This window comes from Erpetoichthys calabaricus, chromosome 9, assembly GCF_900747795.2.
Source record: "Erpetoichthys calabaricus chromosome 9, fErpCal1.3, whole genome shotgun sequence".
Classification (NCBI taxonomy): domain Eukaryota; kingdom Metazoa; phylum Chordata; class Cladistia; order Polypteriformes; family Polypteridae; genus Erpetoichthys; species Erpetoichthys calabaricus.
This window is the reverse complement of record NC_041402.2, coordinates 79,060,519-79,084,500: the sequence shown is the minus strand read 5'-3', so window position 1 is coordinate 79,084,500 and position 23,982 is coordinate 79,060,519. Positions and strand designations below refer to the sequence as shown.

At 34.2% G+C, this 23,982-nt stretch overlaps 1 protein-coding gene across 2 annotated transcripts in view; it reads right to left on the bottom strand.

The window, feature by feature from the left end:
* Positions 1-23,982, bottom strand: part of LOC114657851 (polyamine-modulated factor 1-binding protein 1) — a 417,512-nt gene that overhangs the window by 300,681 nt on the left and 92,849 nt on the right. For both annotated transcript variants that reach the window (XM_028809793.2, XM_051932060.1), the window contains exons 5-6: positions 15,932-16,008; positions 3,712-3,796 (exon numbers count right to left, since the gene is read on the bottom strand). In XM_028809793.2, coding sequence (XP_028665626.1) covers positions 3,712-3,796; positions 15,932-16,008 — 162 coding nt within the window. The remainder of the gene's footprint in view (positions 1-3,711; positions 3,797-15,931; positions 16,009-23,982) is intronic.

Here is a 23,982-nt window from a genome sequence, read left to right as displayed (position 1 = left end):
GGTGTGAGAGATCTGAAGGCATGGTCAGCTTAAAGTTCACCTCACAGTTCTAGACCTCTTGGCCTAGAATTTAATGATGCTGCTTTAACAGGTTTGTTTATCTGTTGAAGGCCTAAAGCCCCATGCTCCTGTAGTTCATGTCCCTACATAACCCTTCAATAAAAAAAAACATTGGCTGACCCTCTTCTGAATGAATAAGAAGAAAGAAAGAATAAAATTGATGCCAAATCAGTCCTATTTAATAAGGCACAAAGTAAAATATGTCTAAAAGTAAATGTATTAGTGTTTAGTTTGTCACAACACTAAAACACAGCTTTGCTAACCTTAATAATGTACCTTAAGATAATCCTAAATTTCCATAGCAGTCTTGCAGGCACAGTAAATGTATTTGAGTGTACATTTTTACACCTCAAAATAGTCAAATTAGACATAATCCATAAGTCATTCATTAAAATCATCACAATGTCTTTAATTAACGTATAAAAAAAAACACAGACTATAAAGCATTTTTTGACTCTTGCATAATGACGTGTCATTATAATGCCTAAATCCTATGCTGAAGTTACAGTACAAAATTCTGATCTGCGTAAGATTTATTCGTTTAACATGATGAAAACTGAGTGAGCAGGGAAGCTGCATAGGATTGTTCAGTTTTGAGCATTTACTCCAAGATATTCACATGTTCTGTCTTTCATCTCGAGTTAACAGATGGCAATGAATTGATCCATGCTCAGAACAATTCTTTTGGGTCACGGCAATAATAAAATAAAAACTGTCCTGCTTGAAGCGTACTAATTTCAACTGACATGCTACTGTTGTCAGCTTAAGAAAAAAATACCTGAACTGAGTAATCTGGAGACTGTACTGACAATTAATGTGGATTTTTATATTAGCGTTTTAATGAAGACAACACAGCATTATGGGGGTTAGCACGGCTGCCTCATGAATTGAGTATAATGACATTTTAGGGCACAATATTTTGCTTCTTCCTTTATTTGTTAATTCATAAATTTCCTTTACTTCTTTATTTTAATTTAGGGATGTGAGGTGACAAAACTTATCATGTTAGTACAGTGTACATGGTAGAAATCTATTCCACATTCCATCACATGCCTCTATAATTTCTAATCTAAATTTCAGGATCATTTGTTTTAGATAGTATTTGCTTCTAAACCACCCAGGATTGGAGTAAGCAGATTTGAAAATTGGATAGATTTATTTTCTGAAGAAGTCATCATCCTGGATTACAAAACATAATAGCATAACACTGTTTAAAAGAATGCAATCGTTGGACCCTGAACATTTGAAAAGCAAGGGAGGAAAAAGCTAAAGTAAACTTCTTTTTGATTTTCTGACCTGCCATTTTTCTACTTCTTGGCAGTACAGTAATATTTCCTAAGTCTGTTTGATAGTACCTGAAGTTTAGACAAGTGATGCTTTGCAAGAAATATTCCAAATATTTTATATTCTGATGAAACTAGAAAATTCCAGTTGTTTCTTGTCAGATCATAAAGCTTATAACTTTTTTACAGTATCACAAAAAATGATTTGTTTGCATAACTCTTATGTGGAATGCACAATTGTTGCCATTCTTCCAATGCATTTAGGGTGGTGTTGAGAGGAGTGCAGATTACCTTTACTGAACTTAAACATCTGTCATATACCTTTTATATGATCTTGGTGCAGCCTTTGATAGTGTGGGTCATAACATTGTATTTACTAGGCTTAAATAGTTGGCTGGTATTTCTGGCTCTGCCTTAGACTGGTTTTCATCCTATGTACTTATCAAGTAGGAGCTTTTTTAGTATGAGTAAATTTTCTTCTGCCACTTCTTCTTCTGCTTCTCTAAATTGTGGGGTTTCCCAAGGCTCAGTCCTTGGTCTATTGTTGTTTTCATTTTATATCCTTCCTTTAGTGAGGACCATTTTTTCTTTTAAAGACATATCATCACTTACAGTATATGCTGGTGACATTCAAATGTATATTTCTTTTATCCTAAGATTAATCAGGCACTTGCATCTTTCTGCCTGAGAATTAAATTTGGTTCTTCTCTGAGTTTTCTTTCGCATGTTAAATCTATTTCTCATTCCTATTACTTTTACTTAAGGCACATTTCAAAACTTCGTCCTATAGTTTCATCATTGGAGCTGGAAAAAATTGCTCATGTCTTCATTTCCTTGAGTTTAGATTACTGTAATGCGTTGTTTACTGGCTTGGACAAATTATCCCTCTCACATTTTATAGCTATACAAAATGCAGTGGCCATTTTACCAATGCGTTCTTGAAAGAGAGATCAGATTAAACCTATTTTATACTCTTTGCATTGGCTTCCAGTGGATTTTAGGATTTGTTTTAAAAATTTGGTACTTATTTATAGTGAATTGAATGTACAAACTCCAATCTATTTATTCAACCACCTTCTCAAACTTACTGCCTCACACACACTTAGATATCTGGCTCAAAATCTGTAAGATTAAACTGAGATTAAAAACAAGGGAGGATACAGCCTTTCAATTATATGCACCAAAGATTTGGAACAATTTCCCTCTTCATCTACATATGGCTGACTCTGAGGACTCTTAAAAAACAGTGAAAACCTTTCTTGTATAGCCAGGCTTCTGCTTAGAGTCTTATTGTTATTGATTTTATTTTCTTTAATTCCAATTTATTTTAATTTACTTAATACATCTGTTAGATTTTACTCTGTTGTGTATCTTAATGTGTCTATATCTTACCTAGCTTCATCTTTTTCTTTTATTGTACAGTGCTTTGTGATTTCTTGTCTGTGAAAGGTACATTATAAATAAACTTTAATTACTTATTGGGATTAATAAAGTATCTATCTATCTATCTATCTATCTACTTTTCAATGATTTTATCCTTGATAGGAAATGAAATCTCTTTTCCCTACAAGGCTGCTTGAGACACATGTCTTGACTTTCAGTGGTATGTTTTTCTTATATGAGTTTTTTGTCTCTGACAGAGGCTAGGAAAAAGGAGATTTAGGCAACAGAATTCTTATCATTAGGGTTTCTTTTTGGAGACTGGGCAGCAAAGTATGTAATCTTGTCACCATCCAGTTAAGTTCATAGCAAGGATGCCTCCCGTTACCTTTGATGTGTATAAATCAAATTTTAAAAGCATCTAAAAATTAATTCTGCAAAGCTGATCATTTTGCATATCATAGTCTATGATTAAGTATTGAGGTAAAAGAATTATATATCCAAAGTTCAGGTAAGTCAATTTTTGCATAGGTGTATTGATCATTAACCTACTTTCTTCAGCACAGGGTATCAATGGTTGAAAAGCATTCCAGCAGCATCATATATATGGGAGCAACCGACTTTAGATTCAGTACACATAGCACATTCAATTTAGAGTCCCCAAAAATCCTAAAATCCTTAATTTGAATTGTGGGTGGAAACCTGTACAAACACAGGGAAAACATACACCTTCCCTACAAATGCCTCTCCCACACAGGGACCTCAAGCAGTGGGAGGGGTGGCAACATATCTGCATATCTGTATAGTTGAACTGATCTTGCAAAAATAATTAGCAATTTAAATATTAACCTTATTTACATTATACAGTATAGCTAAATATACTGTATACTTTCATGCAAAAGTGAGATGAGTCATTGACAAACACAAGAACTACCCAAGATGAACTTAAAACAGCAAAAGGGCTGAAGATACAGTGGTCAGTTCTCACCTGGGTCCATACTTCCTCATGAGACAGAGATGCATCATTAAGCTGCTTCTGCAACTGCCAGACAAGGTGATCTTTACCAGAATTTCTGATTAAGGGAAAAAAAAAACATAATTATAAAGACATTATTAGTTATATTTTACCACTATAGGCAAAGGCAAAGCATGGACAAAATAAGAGATCTTACATTTCTTGACCTTCTTATAAAGTTTGCATACTGCAGCTTGAACTTTGGTTTTATAAATACACGTTATTTGCAAATACACATAACAAACAACTAATATATAAAACATGACTGAGTGCATTCAAGAGCAAACATGTTTCTTATTACAAAACATTAATTAAAGGTAAATTAAACAGTGTATTCTAGAGGTGTCTTTGCTAAGACATTACATATTAAAGAACAGGCAACCTAAAAGGTAGTTGTACTTGAAGCCATGGTTCTCTTGGTACATTATGTTCAGTTTTAGACGCTTACTATTTAAATGGATGCTGAAATAAAATAATTGAATCATGATTTAATAACCACCTAGTCAAAAACCTTTTGTGTGATTAAAGTTCTAGGCAAAAATGTTCACACAGGAATCTTTTAAGTGACATGATAGTACAGTTTCACTGGTTGCCTATTGAACTACATTTGTATCACAAATGACTTGGAGAGAACAGCAAACAACACTAAATGTGTAGACCAAGCACTGGAAATTTCAGACAAATTACTTTAATTAAGGTCCCCATACTTGCTTTTAAAATGTATATATTTATTAGGTGACAATTAAGTCATTGTCCTATAGGACAAACATTGTTATCCAGTGTTAACTGAATGTCAAAGGGCTTAATGTTCAGAAATAAACAAAGAGCATGGCATAGAAAATGTATTATGCCAGAACTTTGCTAGCACACTCATTTATTTATCTAATATTTAGCCTCATTTTTTCATAATGCGGTGACAGGGAGCCAGAGCCAATGCTCACAGCATCTAGTTGAGGACAGAAACCAGTCCTAGGCCCGTATATATCAAGTTTCACAGAATTACTCCAAGGAATTGCACTAAAAATCACACTAGGATAAGAACTGTGTTTGTTCAGAGAATGCTTGGGTACCGCTGGTTTGACTTTGTGTCGAATGAGTGGATGCTCACAGAATCCCGAATGAGGCACATTACCTGCATTGTGAGGGAGCGTCAGTTACGGCACTACAGCCATGTGGCACAATACCCAGAGGGTGCCCCAGCTCGCAGGATCCTTGTTGTTGAGGACCCGAGTGGCTGGACCAATTTCCTAACTTAGGAGAACAGATTAAATGTTTCTACTCCTACTCTTAAGAGTAGGTCCAAGTTTGTGTCACTGTGGGAATTTTCAGCCAGTTAAGACCATTTTTCTACTCTGAGATATTTGATAAATATGGACACTGGTTATGAAGCCATTGTATCTCAGGATACACAATAACACATACCCAATAGCTTATACTGGGCCAATACAGAGTTAGAAATTAACCTAAAATGCACAATTTTAAGTTGCAGGAAAAAACTGCAGAATCTGAAAAAATTAAAAAATCTTCACACAAACAGAGGCAACAACAGGAATTGGACCCAGGTGTCTGGATTTATGCCACCTAAATTACTAAAATTATTAATTATTCAAACACCATGGCATCTGTAGGCTCCACGCAGTATCAGGATTACTCTTTCTTTCATATGCATTCTCATTAGCTTTGTATGTGCCTTATAATGATGCTTACAGTAAATATTACTCTATGAAATAAAGATGGAATGACTGATTGGTGGATTGAATGGTGAAGAAACTGTTTGTATCAAAAGGCTGGAAAGGAAAAACACATTGAAATATACAAGGACAAGCAGAAGCTATTATTGTGTTTCATCATTTAAAAAAATATTAATATCTCATGCAGTGCTTGCCACGTACAATCCCAACTCAGGCAATTAAAGAGAGAAAATAGAAATGGGAGAATTATAGTCAAAGGAATTTCTAATAAAATGGCTCAATGAACTGCAATTTCTATTTAGTTGATTTACAAGTAGCATACAAGAAATATCTGTAAATTAGCTAAATTTGAGCATGATATTTAAAATAACTCCTCCTATTCATAGATAAGAAAAACAAAAATGAAGGCAGATTTTCTTACAAAAACATGTTCAATTGTAAATCATTATGTACTGGTAAATAAAGTTTTACTTTTAATTGAAACAAATGCCTTCCAGAAATGTATATGTAATCAGTCAGTCAGTCAGTCAGTCATTGTCCCGAAACAGGGTCGCAGGGGTGCTAGAGCCTATCCCAGCTAGCTGGACAGAGCACTTGTATATTGTACGTAACAACAATTATTATTTCACTTGTGTATTCATTTTACAAGCTTAATGTAATACACAATTACAGGGAGCCAGAGTCTATTCTGGCAACATTGATTGCAAAGCAGGAAATAACTGTGCTAAGACTTCAGTCCATTATTTAAAATTTGTTCAAGTCGTAAACCACAGTCTTAGCAGCAAATCAGATGTAATAATCCATTTTCTATTAAAAGACACAATGTTACCAGAAGCAGATTTCAGACTGTATAACAAGCCTCACTATTTGGAAACTGAGAAAGTTTTTATTGGTAAATAAACATACACACTTCTGTTTATTTGTAAGTACAAGAAGGGTCCATAACTAGATTAAAACAATTACATTAATTCATGCCACATTTTGAAACGAATATTTAAAAAAGTACAAAAATATTTATTATTTCTGCTGTTTAATACTATGCCAATTAAATATGAGCAGCATGTCTGATTCAATAATATTAGATACTATTACATACTTGAGAAAAAAAGAATAGAAATAATCTTAGTTATTAAAACCATGGATACTAAGTTTCATTCAAAACTACTACTGAATGGTGTACTCTTATACAAAAAATAAACATTACAGTGTCAAGTATAATCAGTATATCAGTATAATTCAAGACAAATCACTGACATTACAGTTAAACGTTCTCATTTCAAATAGTCACACTCTTCTGAACATTAAAAACATAAAAATATTTTAATTGTAAGCTTATCTGACTGCCAGGACAGCCTTATTTTTCAACAAAATCAGTTCTAGCTAGGTGAATACCTTTAAACATCAGTTTAGAGTAAAAGAAACTGAAATAATGTTTGTCCAATCATATAAGCTGTGGATAATTTAGCCAATTTAAATTAATATCACAGAAAATCACAATTTTTGATATATATATATGCATGTATGTATGTGTGTGTGCGTGTGTGTATGGTAGTATTTATAGTGTTACTTAGTGTTATATAGTGTTACTTGGCATTGTCCACAGTTCGATAAAGTGCACCACCACTGGCAGCAAATTTGCATATCTGTACCATGTCCTAAATATACCTCCTAAGGTCACTTCCCCAATAAAGCACAAGTGCAGTCATATTTCGAAACTAAACATAATCCATGGTCTTCCCCTGTACAAATGGGTTATTCTTTATAAAATAAGGTGGAAATAGGTTCATCAGTGTGAATTTGCATATCTGACAAATAAAAACACATTCAGCTTTATAAATTTGATATAGCAGGGGTACCTTGTGCTGCTGGATTGAGAACACCAACCAAACATCAGAATGAAACATAGCCTATTATGTTTCTCTATACTAATGGTGAGTATGTGCAAAAAATGGTGCAGATAGTTTCAATGGTGTGGATTTGCATACTGGACAACACAAAACAAGGAGCACCTACCACTTAGCAGGGTGAGGGCATTGACTAAATTTAAGAATGAAACATAGCTTACAGTCTTCTTCTGTAAAAATGGGGAAACTACAAAAAAACTGGTGGAGACCGTTTCAACAGTGTGTAATGGACACAGCAGATTCAGAAAATGAAATGATTAGTAGACACTAATAATTTCTTTAAAAGAAATATTTGACATATATTAATATTAGCTTGTGGTAAAATGGACAGAGATGTCTGAGTAACAAAATTTTAGACTATGGTTATTCTAGAGATAATTTATACAGTAAGGTACGGTACATTCATACTGATTTTCATTGATCTAAGATCAATGGGGATGTAGTAAATGAAGAACAAGCAGCAATATTAACTGAAATTATGTTTGTTATAAGATTTTCATAGTATAAGTTCATCTGTATGTTTGACTACCCAAAGTGGGATGTCCCAATGTTCCATTGTGGTAACAGAGGTGATGTACAACTGTGGCAAATAATTGTGATATGCCATAAGTAAACTCAGTTCTGGAGTATATTTTTCATTCATATCTGATGGAAAACTGGGTAAGAATAATACTGAAAGAAGGGACAGATAAACTTTGTTGTCAGAATACAGACATGAAGATGAAGAAAAATTAGCTTCTCAAAGAAAGATAGAAAATAAACTTCAAAGGTGACAGTAATGGAAAAGGTTAGATGTTCTTCAAAAATTAAAATAAATTTTACTCTGTTTGCAAACAACAAAGAAACACATAACTGTAATACAATACATATGCTATGAAAAGTTAGAAAAAGTAGTTTTTCTAGTAACATTTTATATTTTTACTAACTAGTTTTATTTAGGCTTGTTCTATGCTTGGCATTTAATTAATTTTTGACTTAAATTTATTTTTAACCTCCCTCCCAGGTCAATTAAAAATATTTATTAAAGGGATTTCAAAGATCAACATTAACACTACCATTACCTTGTAACACAAGATATTTTAAGTAACTTAGAAATGTATTTTTTTATTGTTCTATAGAATGTTTAACATAATGCCCTCATGAAACTCAACATCACAAAGAATTATCACTTGAATAAATATATAGCTTTTATTACAAATGGATGTTGTCTATTACTGTGAAATTGTATTATTTTCTTTTCTCATGACTTTGAGGTATTCCCATTTCATTTTTTACTTTCTGTCTGTTTTGATTATGGTGTTTAGCGTTCAAAATTTTCAATTTGATCTTTCTTCTCCATATAAAGAATTAGTGTATTAATTTGTGAAACAAACATATTACTTTATTTTTAATAAGTAGCTCATCCAAAATGAAATAAATTAGCTGCATAAATAGCCACAACAAATTTTCTAAAAAGGGACTGGCTGATTGAAAAATTATGGACACATTTGGAATGTACAAATAGTAATTAAACTTATTTATTATGATCAGTTAGCTTTAATATATGTTAATTCATGAATAGGAAAAATATCTATTAAATACAGGCTTTCCAGAAATGCCTGCCTACATGCTATTTATGTCCTTTAAACTATTTTAATCTTTCCCCAAATATAACATTGTTTAAACAATGTGCCGTCCTCATATAATTTTTTTGGATGTGGTTTATTCAGTTATTATAAAAACATCAAGAAAAGAAATAGGAAATTAAAAGTAAAAAGAAGCTAGAAAATAATAAGAAAATTTAACAAGAATGAAGACAACAGGGGGAAAAAATCACATGAAGACCAGTAAAGGTAATAGGAGAAATGGAACAGATTGGAGAGATTTTTAAATTGAGAGGAATGTGAGATAAACAAATATTCTGAATAATAGCAATAGGCAGAAAATGTTAGTTTTACAAAGACAATATAAATTTTTAATTCTTAGAGATTTTGCTTAATTTACTTCCATAACTTTATTCACATGTCTGAAAACTGAGTAATGTCATGTAGACAACAAGACTGATTGTTATTTAAGGGAAATGTAAACATAAAGCTAATTAAAATTAATTTCAAGTGTCTCAAAAGATATAAATATAGAAAGGTCCATTATGGCCTGAATAAATTGTTTGAAATCATGATGTTATGTTTGTAAAATCTATCTAAATAATGTCATGTTTAAAATAATTTTACATAGCATAAATTTCAAAAATACAACAATATATATTAAAAACAAAGTATTGCATTTCTATTATTAGGTATATTAGGTATACATGTGAACAGATGGAATAAAGAAATCCATCTTATCACAAAACATAAGAAGTCATTGCTCTTGGAGAACAGTATCATGGCAAGCAACAATTTTAAAAAGTAACATAAAACCAACCATAATAAGAACAATTAATTCATAGCCATGGTTAATAAACATACAATTATTTTCTTGTTCTGCAATACAGTATAGCATTCTTTCACGGTTACTTCACTCTCCTGGCCCTCCACCCATATGAAGATGCAAGACTCTGACCTACTGAGAGTCAACCTTCTATAAAATGAAGAGTTTCAGGCAAAAAAAAAAAAAAAAAAAGATTGCTCTCAAGTAAAAATTTCATTGTACCATGTACACATGACAATAAACCTGAATTGACTTGCTGTCGTTTAATTACAAAACTAAATTTACAATATTTATATTGAAACAGACTTGAATGTTTTAGGAACACAAAGTTAATTTAAAAGCAGTTCTGTATGACCTGTTATACAAAGTAACCATTAGCAAAGTTTACTCCTTAAAATTCAATGTAACAATTAAAAAAACAACACACTAATAGCTTTGCTATGATTTCTAAACCCAAGTCCAAGGGCATATTGATGAAGGGCAAAAAGAAAATGTTTTACAGATACAGATATAAAGCATAACCTAATGTTCAATCTATGCTGCAAACAAATCAATATTTTAGAAAATAACTAATACAATTTCACAGTATTTGCCATTATTAAAAATGAAAAAGTTCCTAAAGATAAAAGCAAAAAATGACATTTCTTCCTTTACATAAGTGTTGAGGCCAGAATACTAAAATGCAATTAGGCTCCGGTTAAGTTTGTCCTTTTAAACAGGCCACCTAACCCTAATCTTCACAAACACTGAAAAACACTTTCAGGTTCATTTTAGAAACATTGTTTTACCACTTTTTTTTTTTTTTTAACAGTTCTGACCTAGCTATTTACATACTTGAAATTGTGCAAAGTTATTATACTGTTCAGATACTTTATAAAGTGTCTTATTACTACTAATAATAAAGCTTCTGAAACTGAATTTCTTCTCTAATTTTATGTTAACCACAATTGTTCAAAGGGACTCATTATTCCTTGCTTTTTAGTCCAGATTTTATTTTATGGCACCACATCCAAATTACTGTTTGTTATTTGTGAAACACTGAGAACTGCCACTGTAAAAATATCCATCCATTTCTCTGTCCATTTTTGATTTAATTAAATCTATTTCAAGATCAAGGGGACACGATAAACTATGCACAACATATTAAATTACTACTATGCTCAGCAGCATCAGCAGCACTAAATGCAATGCCACCTCTAACTTCCCTAGTTCACTTGGATATTGGCAACAGAGTTTTAGAATACAACAAAATAACAATTCTGAATATAGTTTCTCCCACAAAAATGAAAGGAAAGAAATCCTTTAATTATACAGAGAAAAATGTGTTCTGTACAAATGAATAAGAGTCACTGGGAAAGCCTTTGAATTAAATGCTTTTTGAAAATTATCTCAAGTCGCTCATTAATAATCACTGTAGCAGAATCCCCGCTAGGCACAGAATGCCAATACTCTCAGTCAGTCAGATAGAAGGACAGCGAACAGAAGATTTTGTGTAGCATAATTACATTCATACTGATTTGCTTAAAAAAAGAGAGAGAGAGTATCCCGGTTCATGACACAAATAAATGTTTTTTGCCAGATTTGTTTGTAAACCGATTTGAGCAGGTGTAATGACATATACAGGTTCAGTGTCAAAGAATTGCTGTACTTCCATGTTACTGGCATTACGGTGAGCTTCTCTGCCAGCTGCGGGAGGGAAAGGAAAAAAATCCTTGGGAATACAGATGTCTGTACATTTATGCACGGCAAGTTTGCCAGCTCCCATAGCTGTTGCCCAAATGCTGCCATAAACTTTTAAAATGGGGAAAGGGGTGAAAAAGTTTAATCTGTTAACAGAAAGCTAACAGTAATTGTATACATGACCATGGAATTATCCCATCTGTAAAAAGAAGCTATCAACAAAAAAAGATATCCATTGGCTACTTAACTTAGCAGTCCAACTTCCTCAGATTTTGAAGAAAATTTATATTATAATAAAGTACAAACATGAAAGTAGTACCAAATAGTGAGGTGGCTATATTCAATCCTTTACTATCTTTTTGCAGTCAGCACGTTTGAAATAAGACAACTTTAATTCACAATCCTGCGTATGTAGTTTCTCCAGTCCTTAGGAAATCCTCTTACTTTAATGGCCACAGTAATTGTCTTTCATTTTAATTAATCAATTACTTCCCGTTTGCTTGTTTTCCCATTAGCACTGTAATTAGCTGCTTTCAAATTATTTTTCTTCACTTTTTGACGATTATGCGTCCAATGTTGAAATATGCAAAAAACAAAAAATAAAACATAAATAATATCCACAGATTTCCTGAGGAAAAATGGCTTAGAAACGAAAAATGTAGCCCCCAACACATAAAACTTCTTTTCAGCTTTCCTTTTTCCATATGCTGCATCTTTTCTTGAGCTGCTGCCAACTGTGGTTGTATTCCTCTCACCTGCAAATGTAGGATCTAGTCCATTTCATCAGGATCTAGTTAATTTCATCGCGTGTTTCCAGAAGTATACACCATAGGCACATAGCACATGGCTGCGCACTGTATGCCTATGTGTTACTGATGCCAGAGATGTGAAGAAAAAGCCCCACTTTGTAAGTTATGGGAACACTTTGAGACAGACACAGGCACTCATAAATTATATGCTTGATTTGCATATTCCAGGCATAAGACATTATGCAAATAGCACTCAATTTGCATAATGGATTCCTCTTGTTGCCTCAGCTCCTTCACGCTATTAGAAAGAAAGAAAGAAAGAAAGAAAGAAAGAAAGAAAGAAAGAAAGAAAGAAAGAAAGAAAGAAAGAAAGAAAGAAAGAAAGATTATGACAATAACACAAATCAGATATATAGAGCTGGAATATTAATGGAAAGAAATAAGTGTTAAATAAATAAAGAAATACAATTTGTGAATGAATGAAGTTACAGTCAATCTTCCTTCAGCAAAATGTTGTGTTCTTGTTTTATCTGTGAAGAAATTTTTAAAAAAAAAAGCAAAAATAAGAAATCTCTCAGCAGTCCAAGACTATGTAAAATAAGAAGCCCAAGCTGTAGTACTAAGCTTATTTGTCAGTTGCTGCTCTGCATATTTGTTTCCTTTAAGAAGTCTAAACCCACCTTCTCTATTACTGTATGTTTCAGCCTAGCTAATTAGCAATCCATGCAAAAACCTCCTGAGTGGTGAAGGGGCACTGCCAACGAGAAGGGGGTGGGGAGCAAAGCTGGGGGGGGGTGGGGCGGGTTTTGTGGCTGATACTGGTCGAGGAGGTATGCAGAGGGGAGAGACGAGACTTATTAAATAATTAAAAGTGTGTCTGCCTTACATGTTAACCTTATCATTTCCAGTTCCTCACAGAAAAGAAAGAAATGTTTAGTTAGTGATTATTACTTAATCAGAAATGAGAGCAAAATCTAAATTGCTGTTAGGAATGCAATAGCTTCCATATGTTTTTCGTGTGTTTACATGAGATTAAAGATTATGCATAAAGAATTTTCATAGCACTAACACTAATCCTAAGTTATCCATACCCTTTCTCTCTCTCTGTCTTTAGAAATCTAAGACAGATGGGCAGAGTGACAAGTAGGTGTCTACGTGAAGAATGTGTGAGAGTTTGGTGTGTGTTGGTGTGAGACCATGTGCTTCCCTGTAGTTTAGAGACAGGAAGGAGGGAGAGCGAGAGACAGAGAGAGAGAGCGAGAGAAAGAGAGAGTGTGGGAGGGGGGATTGAATGGATTTTGATTATTTATAACAAAATGCCATCGCAACATCCTGTGGTGGGATCAGACAGCAAAACGTCAACTCCGATCAGCTATAGTCCAATAAGCAGCTTGAGAATCCTCCTGGTTTATAGTACAGTAGAGTAGGGTACAGTATAGAAGGAACACTGCAGTTCACTTCAGCAAGCTCGCTGCAGGGCTCCCTCTGTTTCTACATCAGTGCCAGGCTGCAGAGTGGGACAGCAAAGCGCAGGCAAGTGCCAGGCTACCAGGTGCAGAGCCGGCGGGTGAATGGTGGTGAACGCGAAGAACAATTCATCAGTTTTTAGAGTCAATTAACTTGTATGTTAATTAATGTCAAGCTTATAGAAATTAAAGCAGGGGGCACAGAAAAAGAGAAGGGGGGAGAAGCAAGCGAGGGTGATAGGAGGGAAAAAAGGCAGGCAAGAGTATGCGAGAGAGGGAGAGAGAGAGAGAGAGGGAGTGAGAGAATCAAGCTGCAAATGCGGATGGTGGCAGAAGCAAGCTGGCACTGTGCCATCCATTCAGTGGTAGCGCCAAGGCGGCTTATGCGCACTAATAGTAAACGGGTAGATATTACCGGTGAAGAGAGAGAACCTGGTACCATATGCGCTACCAGACAAAGGTTCAAAAAATTTAGGAAAAGAAGAGAGAAAGAAGGGAAAAAAATAGCCTAGACTTAAAAACAACAAGGAGTCACATCTTCAGTGAATGCAAGAACTACATCCTAGGATTATTGCATTGTGATTTAGCTGAAAAAAACACTGCAGAAGAAGGGGGAATACTATATCATTTATGAAGTAGATTTCATCTGTGGACTAACTATCAGAAGAACAGATGCCATGTTCAAGATACACATGTCAAATTGACATAAGGGAAAAAAGGAAAAAAATAAATCTTGCCAATTGTTTCAAGATATATTTTTTTTCCAGGGAATCTGAGGGGTGGCAACATAAAGACGCGCCTCCCCTTCCACTCTTCCTCTGAGCCACAAATCTCTGTGCCAGCCAACCAGCCAGCGACCAACTGGACAGCATGCCAGCGTGCTACATGGCAGATGAATGCAGAGAAGAACAAAAAAACAACCAACAAAAAGAGGATTTAATTAAAAAAAAAAAAAAAACTTATTTGGGATTTTGCTATTATCATCAATGACAAATAATTAAGAACGCAGAGTGAAAGAAAGGAGATGATGAAAGCATGAAACATGCCAGGGGCGATGAGTGGGCATCTGTCGAGGTGGAAGAGAAAAAAAAAAGTCATACACAACGGCAACAATTGTCACCTTATGGCATGTGCCCATCGTCTTTCAGTTGACAAGAATAAAGAGAATTAGAACAAAAAGAAACATAGAGGCTCGGCACCTTTTTCTTTTTTACAACAACTTTTGTTTTTCTGCAAGATGCCGCCAATAATTAGCGACATGGATTAACAAAGAAAAAACAAAAGGGAATTTGCTTTCTTTCAAGTAAAGAACAGTGGAATAAGACGCGGACGTATTCTTTTTTGTGCCAGCTCCTGCACTCCATGTTATGCTGCCAGCCACCACAGTGAAGAATGTCTGCCATGGGCACTGCAGCGGACACCTTTACCATTCTGCCAGTTTCCACTTTAAAATGATAAAGAATGGGAGAATATACCTTGGGGATTGTTTCAACAATTGTTTACAAAACAACCTAAAAAGAAATACCACCAAGAAGAACACAATGATAAAAAGGATAACATCAAACAAATGGAAAATGATCCCTTACAGTAGCACTACTTTATTTTGCTATTATAATTGAAGATCATCTGATGAACCTGACGATTTAATGCAATATCTATAAAACCTTAATGGGAAATAAAACATCATTTACTGGAGAAGAAACAGAAAAAAAAAACACTGAAAATATGCAACTCTTGTCTTGCAGCAGGGAAAGCAAGCAGGCAGGCAGGCAAGCAGGAGTGTGCGATTTATCTACATTCACAGCTATCACCAGGGAGATGAATGGCTCAGGCTATAGTCTCTATACAGCATCTACCAGTATGGAAGACAAGGCGAGAGATGCCACACACACAACAGACATGCACTAACTTCTTGAAGGGGGCACAGGGAGACTGAGAGAGAGAGAGAGACGGAGAAAGCGTGAGAGAGAGGGAGAGAGAGAGAGAGACAGAGAGAGAGAGAGGATGGGTAAGAAAATAGGACTGCAGCAGCATACACAACAAAGATTTGGGAGGTGGTACCCGTGGCGCCTGCCCTCCTGGTGAAACTGAAACCAAGCGGGGGGGTGGTGGGGGGTGAGGGATGGGAGTTGCCACCCCCTCCCTTTCTTGCCCCCTATTTGCTTGCCTGCCTGCCAGCCAGCCAACCAACTGAGCAACAACATAACTTCAAACATTCTGTTTTTTCCCCTCTTCGTTTTGGAAATCAATGGGCACACTGTAACTACCAGGACTTTCGTTATTTTGATACTTACGGGGTGCCGGGGAGTGTTGCTGTGGTTCTCAAAGGGAGTTCTGTTGGCATCGGGCATAAAGCCAAGGATGGGCGCTTCTGAAACACAAAGGGAATATAATTTAAGAGAAAAGGAATTACAAGCGAAAATTAACTGCGGCCATTGATGACAAAAATCTTGCCAATGCCAGGATGCAAAACTTTGGGGTTCCCAGTGAAAATATTGAAATAAAAATTACTGGCACTTTCTGAAAGGATCATAATATGGAATCTTCCTTGTAGGACAAGGGCATCACAAAAACCTGAAGATTGTGGAATACAAAATAATGGAAAATTAATGTGAACAACAAAGGGATTTTTGAATGGATGCTTTTGCCATAGCATGGCACTATGATAATGATGGCAGACACACTACCACCACAGTTAACAAACGCATCCGTATAGCATGGCATTATTTTGGGCATTTATTTGGAAATGGGCAACTGCTTTGTTTTTTTTTTTTTTTGTTTTTTTTTTAATTATCGCTGCACAATTATTTTACCCTTCAGTATGTAACAAAGGAAATGCAAATCATCTGTGGCTAAACAGATTTTAATTATTGCACCTTTTTTGTTTCTAAGTCCGCAGCGGATATTAATTATGCCAAGCGTTTTTCATACAGCTGGATTACAATTAAAAAAATAACCTGCTTTGGAAATAAATTATCGTGTAAAAGAGTATGTGCAGGAAATATGGAGGAAACTGTTTTTTCACTTTGGCTGTACAGTGGCAGAATTTTGTCAGATCTTGGGCAAATAAAATTTGCAGCCATATTACTGAAGCCCTAATATGCTACACTGTCTACCTTCTCTAACCAAGTCTTCATTTTTTTTATTATTATTACTTCCCTCTGTTTTATGAAATAAGTTTTTCCTCAGCTAAGGATCTCTGCTACAGTATGAATATTATTCTTTCATTTTATACCTGGTATAGCCATTACTTGAATGCAACACGGAGGAATCAATGTCTCTTGCATGAGACCAGCTAAGATCTTCAGTATTTAATCATCACACACTGGAACGCTTTTATGCATATGTCATTTGCATATCATTAGTTCACAAACACACTGGTAACCGACTGCAAAAAGTATGTGTGGTTTAATGTCACAACAAGATTTTTTTAACAGTAGTAACAGAGTTATTATTACTGCACAGTTATATTTGGAATTTAAATGGTGTTTAGTAATTAAGGCTTAAATTAAAGCTTGGAAAACTGCAGGTCATAAACAAAGTAGTTTTTTTTCTGGTAATCATCAAAAAAAAAAAAAAAAAAAACTTCATAAAGGTATTCAGTAGGTCATTGTGCTCTACTATAGGTAAAAGTTTGGAAGTAGCTATTCAGCAACTATTAATTTTAGTGTGGTAATTTTTTTTTGTAGTATTTCAAAATAAACTACTTTTTTTCTTTTCTTTTTCATTAAGGAGGGTACTATTTTGCCAGGCAGGAAAGTTTTGCTCTTTCACTTCACAGTGTTATTTACTATTACCAATTAAGCCAAATAAATACAACATGCAAAATAAACAAGAAAAACAAGACAACAAAGAAAAATGCATAGGAATCACTTTGGGTGCCATGTCTAATCCTTTTGCCTTTTTCCCTTGGGAAACAAAACCTTTGAAAAAGAACCATTTTGCTCATAATTTATGCACAAATTAGTACGGCTGCCTAGTTTTTGATTGTCAGCATTAAATCATTAAAACTGATTAATTCAGTGTTTTGCTTGAAAAATGCACCCGCTCACTATTTTTCTTGTTTTTTTTTTTTGTTTTTTTTTCATTTTGGCACAAAACACAAGAGCGTATTGTAGGCTTCTTTTGTGGCACTTCATGAGCATGCAGGAACTATTAATTGGCAAGAGCACATTCAGGACTGCAGACAGCTCCACTCCCAGTCTGACTAGTTTATTCCTCAGTTGTCTTGCATAAATTAAAAAGAAAGAAAAAAAGGGGGAAACACACACACACACAGAGGATAACATTTAGTGCTAGTCCCCAGATGCTGAGTTTTAGACAGTAGACATATGGAGAGTTACTGTACGTGAAAGAAGTACTAATAAGAAAACACAAAATTTTAAACAGTGGAATAACAGACAATCAGACAGATACTAAAAGAACTGACAAAATACAGCCAACAAGTATTTCTAATGGTCTACTGATTATGAAAAAGGTTTATTTTTGGTAAAATATTTTTTTGAAGCTAAGTTAAAGGAGGACATTTGGCTATCCAAGCGCATTAGAAGAGTTACTTTCACTCGTCACCTTCAGACATGAATGTTGATCTCTTAAACAGCAGTGTTTCATTTATGTTATTAAGTATTATTTTTACTGTATTAAAACATAACTTAGGGATGAATTTTTGTGCATTACAGTAGCAGTGTTGGAGCTCAGAAACATGCAGATGTCGCTGTAGTTCTTCCAAATGCTCTAATGAGATGCCAAAGGAATAACGATGTCGTTTAGAATCCCTCACCTCTACCCTATGCTTTATGGATGAAAATGATTATAAGGAAGGGGGGAGGTTCAAAGGAATGCCGAAATGTCTACATAAATTATTTTATTCAAATGTTGTGAGGCAGAGCATAGCACTGATGGCCAGGGTAAGCTAGGGCATTTCATTTTGCACACTAGGTACATTATGCAGCATATTCGCATTCATATGCATAAGCAAATGCAGTTGTTAAGCCACTCACATCCGATTCAATAATACTGCAGAATATCAGTTTTTGCTTCCACCTGAATTTTTTAAAAATCATTTTATTACTGCACACTCATTTTCTTTTTTTTTTTCTTTTTAAGGGTTAGCTATGCCAATAGCAAAAAGAATGACAAAATGTCTTTAAATTAATTGAACATGGCCTATAGACCTAACCATATCCATAAGCAGACAGTTTGTCCTTCAAATCACCATTTTGAAAAGACAGGACAACAGGTTTGCATGCAAAACTAGCCACCCTTTTAAGGATGCAATGGCAATCACTAGTTTAGGTGGTGGCAGGATAACATTTGTGTAGGATACAATCATTATTTCACTTGTTTGTTGTTGCTTACAATATTTTGATTACCCTGTAGTATATTACAACATTCGTCATTTCCACTTTAAAGGTGTGTTGGGTATATAGCAACATAACATATGCAAGAAATCTAGTTAGCAGTATTTGAATTCCCCATAATTTACTTTAAGACATTAATATTTATAATATTGATAATACAAATAAACAACCCATATCAACCTGTTCTGTAAAAAGGCCTGTGATGGAAGCAATATGATCCTAGTGTTTTATAAAGTGGTTATACTCAATTTGGCAAAGTCAGGTTTCAGGGGAGCCCTTTTGGATATACTGTACATTATATGCCTTTCTAAAATGTCATGTAAGGCACTCACCCACACCAAACACTCTCAGAGAGGCAAAAACCACTCATATTTTCTCAAAGATTTTCTGCAGACGGAAATTAGTCTGCCTGGTACAGTATGTGAGCTATGCTTTGCTCTGCCATGAATATAGGACACCTCCTTTAGAAAAGTTACCAAAGTTCATCTAAAAAGAAACTGTGAGAAATCAAACAACAGACTGCATTAAATTCTTCTCACAATTATTATTTTTCTTATGAGGACAGAAACTTAATATTTTCCAATAAAGTATAAGAAGCGCCACATGACCTAATGCCAGTATCATCTTTTGACCAAAATGCACAACATCTGAGCATTTTGTATAAAAAAAATATATAATCTGACTTTTAGTGAAAGCAAATTGTTTTTAGATTAAGTAACATTTTGTAAAAAAAAAAACAAAAATTGCAAGATTGGCTTATCATTTTTTGTGAATAACCTTACAAACCACATGTCAGTATCACTTTAAAAAGACTAAATACACAATATGATTAATCAAACATAAATAAATGTTATACTCCTAATGTCATGTATAAACAGTTGTTAAATTAAAATGCTACTTTACTGCTGCTGCGGTGGCCTGGTGCCCTGCCCAGGATTTGTTCCTGCCTTGCGCCCTGTATTGGCTGGGAATGGCTCCAGCAGAGCCCCGTGACCCTGTGTTAGGATATAGCGGGTTGGATAATGACTGACTGACTGACTTTACTGCTGCTTCAGTGCTACACTTCTAAAAATAAAAAGGTAGTGTGGTATAGAGGCTACTCCACTGAAGTCTAAACAGGTTCAACTCGAACCTTTAGCTCACTGTGTGACCCTAAGCAAGTGATTTAGCCTGCTGGATCTCCAACTTTAAAAATAAAAATATTAAAATAAAAAATGTATGCAAACCATTATATTTTGTTGCACTCTTATAAACTGTCCTAGTTATTGAAATTACTCTATAATAATAATAATAATAATAATAATAAGGTAAGTAAATAATTTGTGAAGTTATCTTAAATAATATTGTACACCTAAGACATATAGAATGTATTCTACTGCAAGGCCAAAGGAAGCTAAAGTCAACCTAGACAACAACAGGCACGAAGAATGGGGAAGTTCCTGATGGAATGTCAGCCCATTAAAGTCTATAGTCATAGTATATTCACAAAACACACAAACATACCTCCCAGGCCTACTTAGAACCATCGTCTTCAAAAAATGGAAGGAAAACAGAAATATCTGGAGAACAGCCATATACCGAAAAAATGTAAAAACTCTACAGAGAGAATGACAAGGCTAGAAAGTGCATCCAGATCCCTAGAGCTATGAGACAGCACCTTTGACTACTGTGCTATTGAAAAACACAATGAATTGGATGCATTTACTTCAGTATATTCTGTAAAGAAGCCTTGAAGATTCACTGGAACTCTGCTTTTCACAAAACTGAAATAAGATAAGAAATGGAAACACTCATTATGAGTTTCACTATTGCAAACAGTGTTCTGTTTTGCTTTATTATGTGTTAATTTGACATATACTGTAAGTAATGCCATATCATGGCATGCTGTGTGACTGTCAGGCATGCTAGTAAGACGTTCTCTGTACATGTGATATTGTACTTGCATGCAGCTTTAATTCACAGACCATGTATAATTCTTCTACTCATGTAAAAAGTGGTGGTTAACAAACAAGACGAACAGTACAGTGTGCTCTACATCTTTGTTTATATTCATTGTGCCTCAATATAAAAACAAATAACTCATATAGCTATAAGTTTTAGATAATATTTCAAATTTGCGAATGAAAAATTGCATTGCCAAAAGCTGACTTTTATTTAAATTTTAATTCTAGTAATTCTCCATACATTCCTGAAAATTATGAACTGATGTGTGTATTCAGTAAAATAATAAATATTGCTCTGTTTTGGAATAAACCCACTATAGAGTTAGACAGGTCCCAGAAACTAACTAGGACACAAGCTTTCAAATACCATACTTACAACAAGCCATGATAAACAATAATGGGTAACAAAAGACTAAATTATCTGTATCACTCTCACATTTACTATATTTGTTAAGTTTAAACACTATAAGTCAATTTCTACTGGATACTTAAGTTGCTAAATTGTAAAATCAAATGCACCATACATAGCATGCAAGTAGCGTTAATGAATGCATGTTACGCACAAACACATACAATGCATTAAGAAAACATGTGCTATACATCTTTTGTTGTTATAGATCTACACAAATCATAGGATGGACAACAAGTGAATTAAATGTTTGCATATTACAATTACTACAAAAGTGACTGGGAGTGAATAAAATGTCTTAGTGACAGTCTTTTAGGCCATACTGCAATATTAAAAAAAACAATCTAAGAATATAAACAGAAAAAGATGTATGTTTAATGAATGACAGCTGAAAGCATCCAAAAAAGTATAAAGTAGAAGTTTTAAAGTTTAACTAAACATAATCTCTCTGACTGCAAGGCCCTGCCAAGCAGCTTCCACATAGGAAGGTTAGACAGTATGTGCCACTGTATTGAATTCAGCCATCAGACATACTGTATATGCAATAAATCAATAAATCCAGTGCCTTACTGTGGAAAGTGCTTGTTCCCACAATGTTAGACACTCCTGTTTACAATTCATTGTGCCATTTGGTTTCTCCAGTAACACAGGAAAGACTATATTGAAAACTGAATAAAAATTTAATGAATTGTATCTTGTCAGCTATTTTCTGAAGATGCTTTCACAGTGTTAAGAATTAACACAGTGTGAATATGCAGATGATTGTGCAGAAAGCTTCTTTCCTATTAATTATTGAGTCCCTTGATTTTGCCAGTCCATTCACATTTTAACTCTAATGCCTATCTCCTTTTGTAATGAAGGACATCCAGCAGGCTCTTCAGATTCTGTGTTTTAAATAGCCAATAAGCAACTGAAAACAAATTCACTGTCTTCTGTCAAAAAGTGGTGCACTGTAAAATGTCTATGATGAAATTACATTTAGCCTTTACATAGAAATAAAATATATGCAATGTAAGATAAGATAAAACTACAAATTTCATTTTGCAACCATACTGGGCATTTTATATCCTTTCAAAAAATTTTAGAAATCAATGTATTTTCATTTTGACAGAGTTAAGGTATAAAAACTGCCAATGAATAATGCAAAAAAGGGAAGAATAAGGGGAAAAAACACTGCAAAGACAAAAGGAGAGGCTTGAGTGCACGGTCCCTTCTAATACAAGAATTTCACATTCAATTTAAAATTCATCAGCCTTTAGTTACATGCAACAGAATTCAAAACCCAACAATTTAATTACAAAGTTCACTACCATAACAATAATATTCAAAAATATATATTATTGCCAAAATTTTTAAATATATATTTTTGGAATGTTAATATGTCCACAATAGCTAGCTATCTTTATTTTAATATATTTTTCTCAATTTGAATATGTTGTTAATTCTCTGTGTGTTTTTATTAAATAATAAACAATGTAATACTTGTTTTAGGTTCCTTTCACAACAGAATTATTATGGACTCTAAAAGGAGGAAGTAAATTTCACCCAAAAAGCAAAAACTACTGCAAACATTATAGAGGGCAATGCCATTATATTAAGAAAATGCTGGAACGCAAGTATAAATAACCCCACTAAATATGGAAGGCAAGAAAAGCTTCTTGCGATTGTTTTGATTATACAAATTCATTGTACTGTAGGTGTGCTAAGAAAAGAGAAGAACTACAAATGTTGAGATTAGAATAAACTATTTAATGACCCATGATGCACCTATTGAATGTAATGTCACTTATTTGTAATTTGCTCTGTGAGAAACTGTCACCCACAAAACATATTCTGTAGCTTTTTTAGAACAAGTGAAGAAACTCTTCCATGTTGTATTATCTACATGTGGCATTTTAAAGTTCTAATTTATTGTGCACAGTATTGCAAAATGCTTACTTGTATGTTTTGTCAGTGCCATGACAATAATTCCAACAAAAGACACACACGTACAAGAAAATATACACAGAATGCAACAATTCAGCTTTCCCTTATTTATCATTTTCTCGTAATTACATTTTTTGGATGATGTTGTTGATGTTAAAAAAGCTCTAGTCTGAACAAGAGTGAGCCGTTTATGGTTACATTCACACTTTTTTTGCCTCACATAGTTTTTTTTGGGTTTGTTTGATCAAATTTTTATGAATGATTTAGAAGTGTGCAAATTCATTTGCAAAATGAAATAAAACTCCAGAGATGCGACTTAATAGATAATTGCTTGTTGCTGCACTACTTCATATTGTTTCAGTGAAGATCACTGGCATATTTGTCATCTATTACTGTCAAGGAAGACAAAGAAAAATGAAGTTATAGCTGTTGCTCTGAGTGTGGTTATCTCTGCTGTTTCTATATGTAGAAACCGAAGGACATGACATTGGAGCAAGGATTGGCAGCAGTGAGACATTGAGGTATTAGATACAAAACAGTGGTTACAAAAGTAGTGCAAATCTTTTCTCAAAAGAAGTTTCCATGTTGTTGTTTGATGATCACAATCCTGTAAGAACATCAGATTTGTGTCACATATGAGAAAAAAGTTGGAATTGAGCTGCAGCCTTAATTTGTTTGACAAAAATTGAATGGAAAGTTGTATGGAA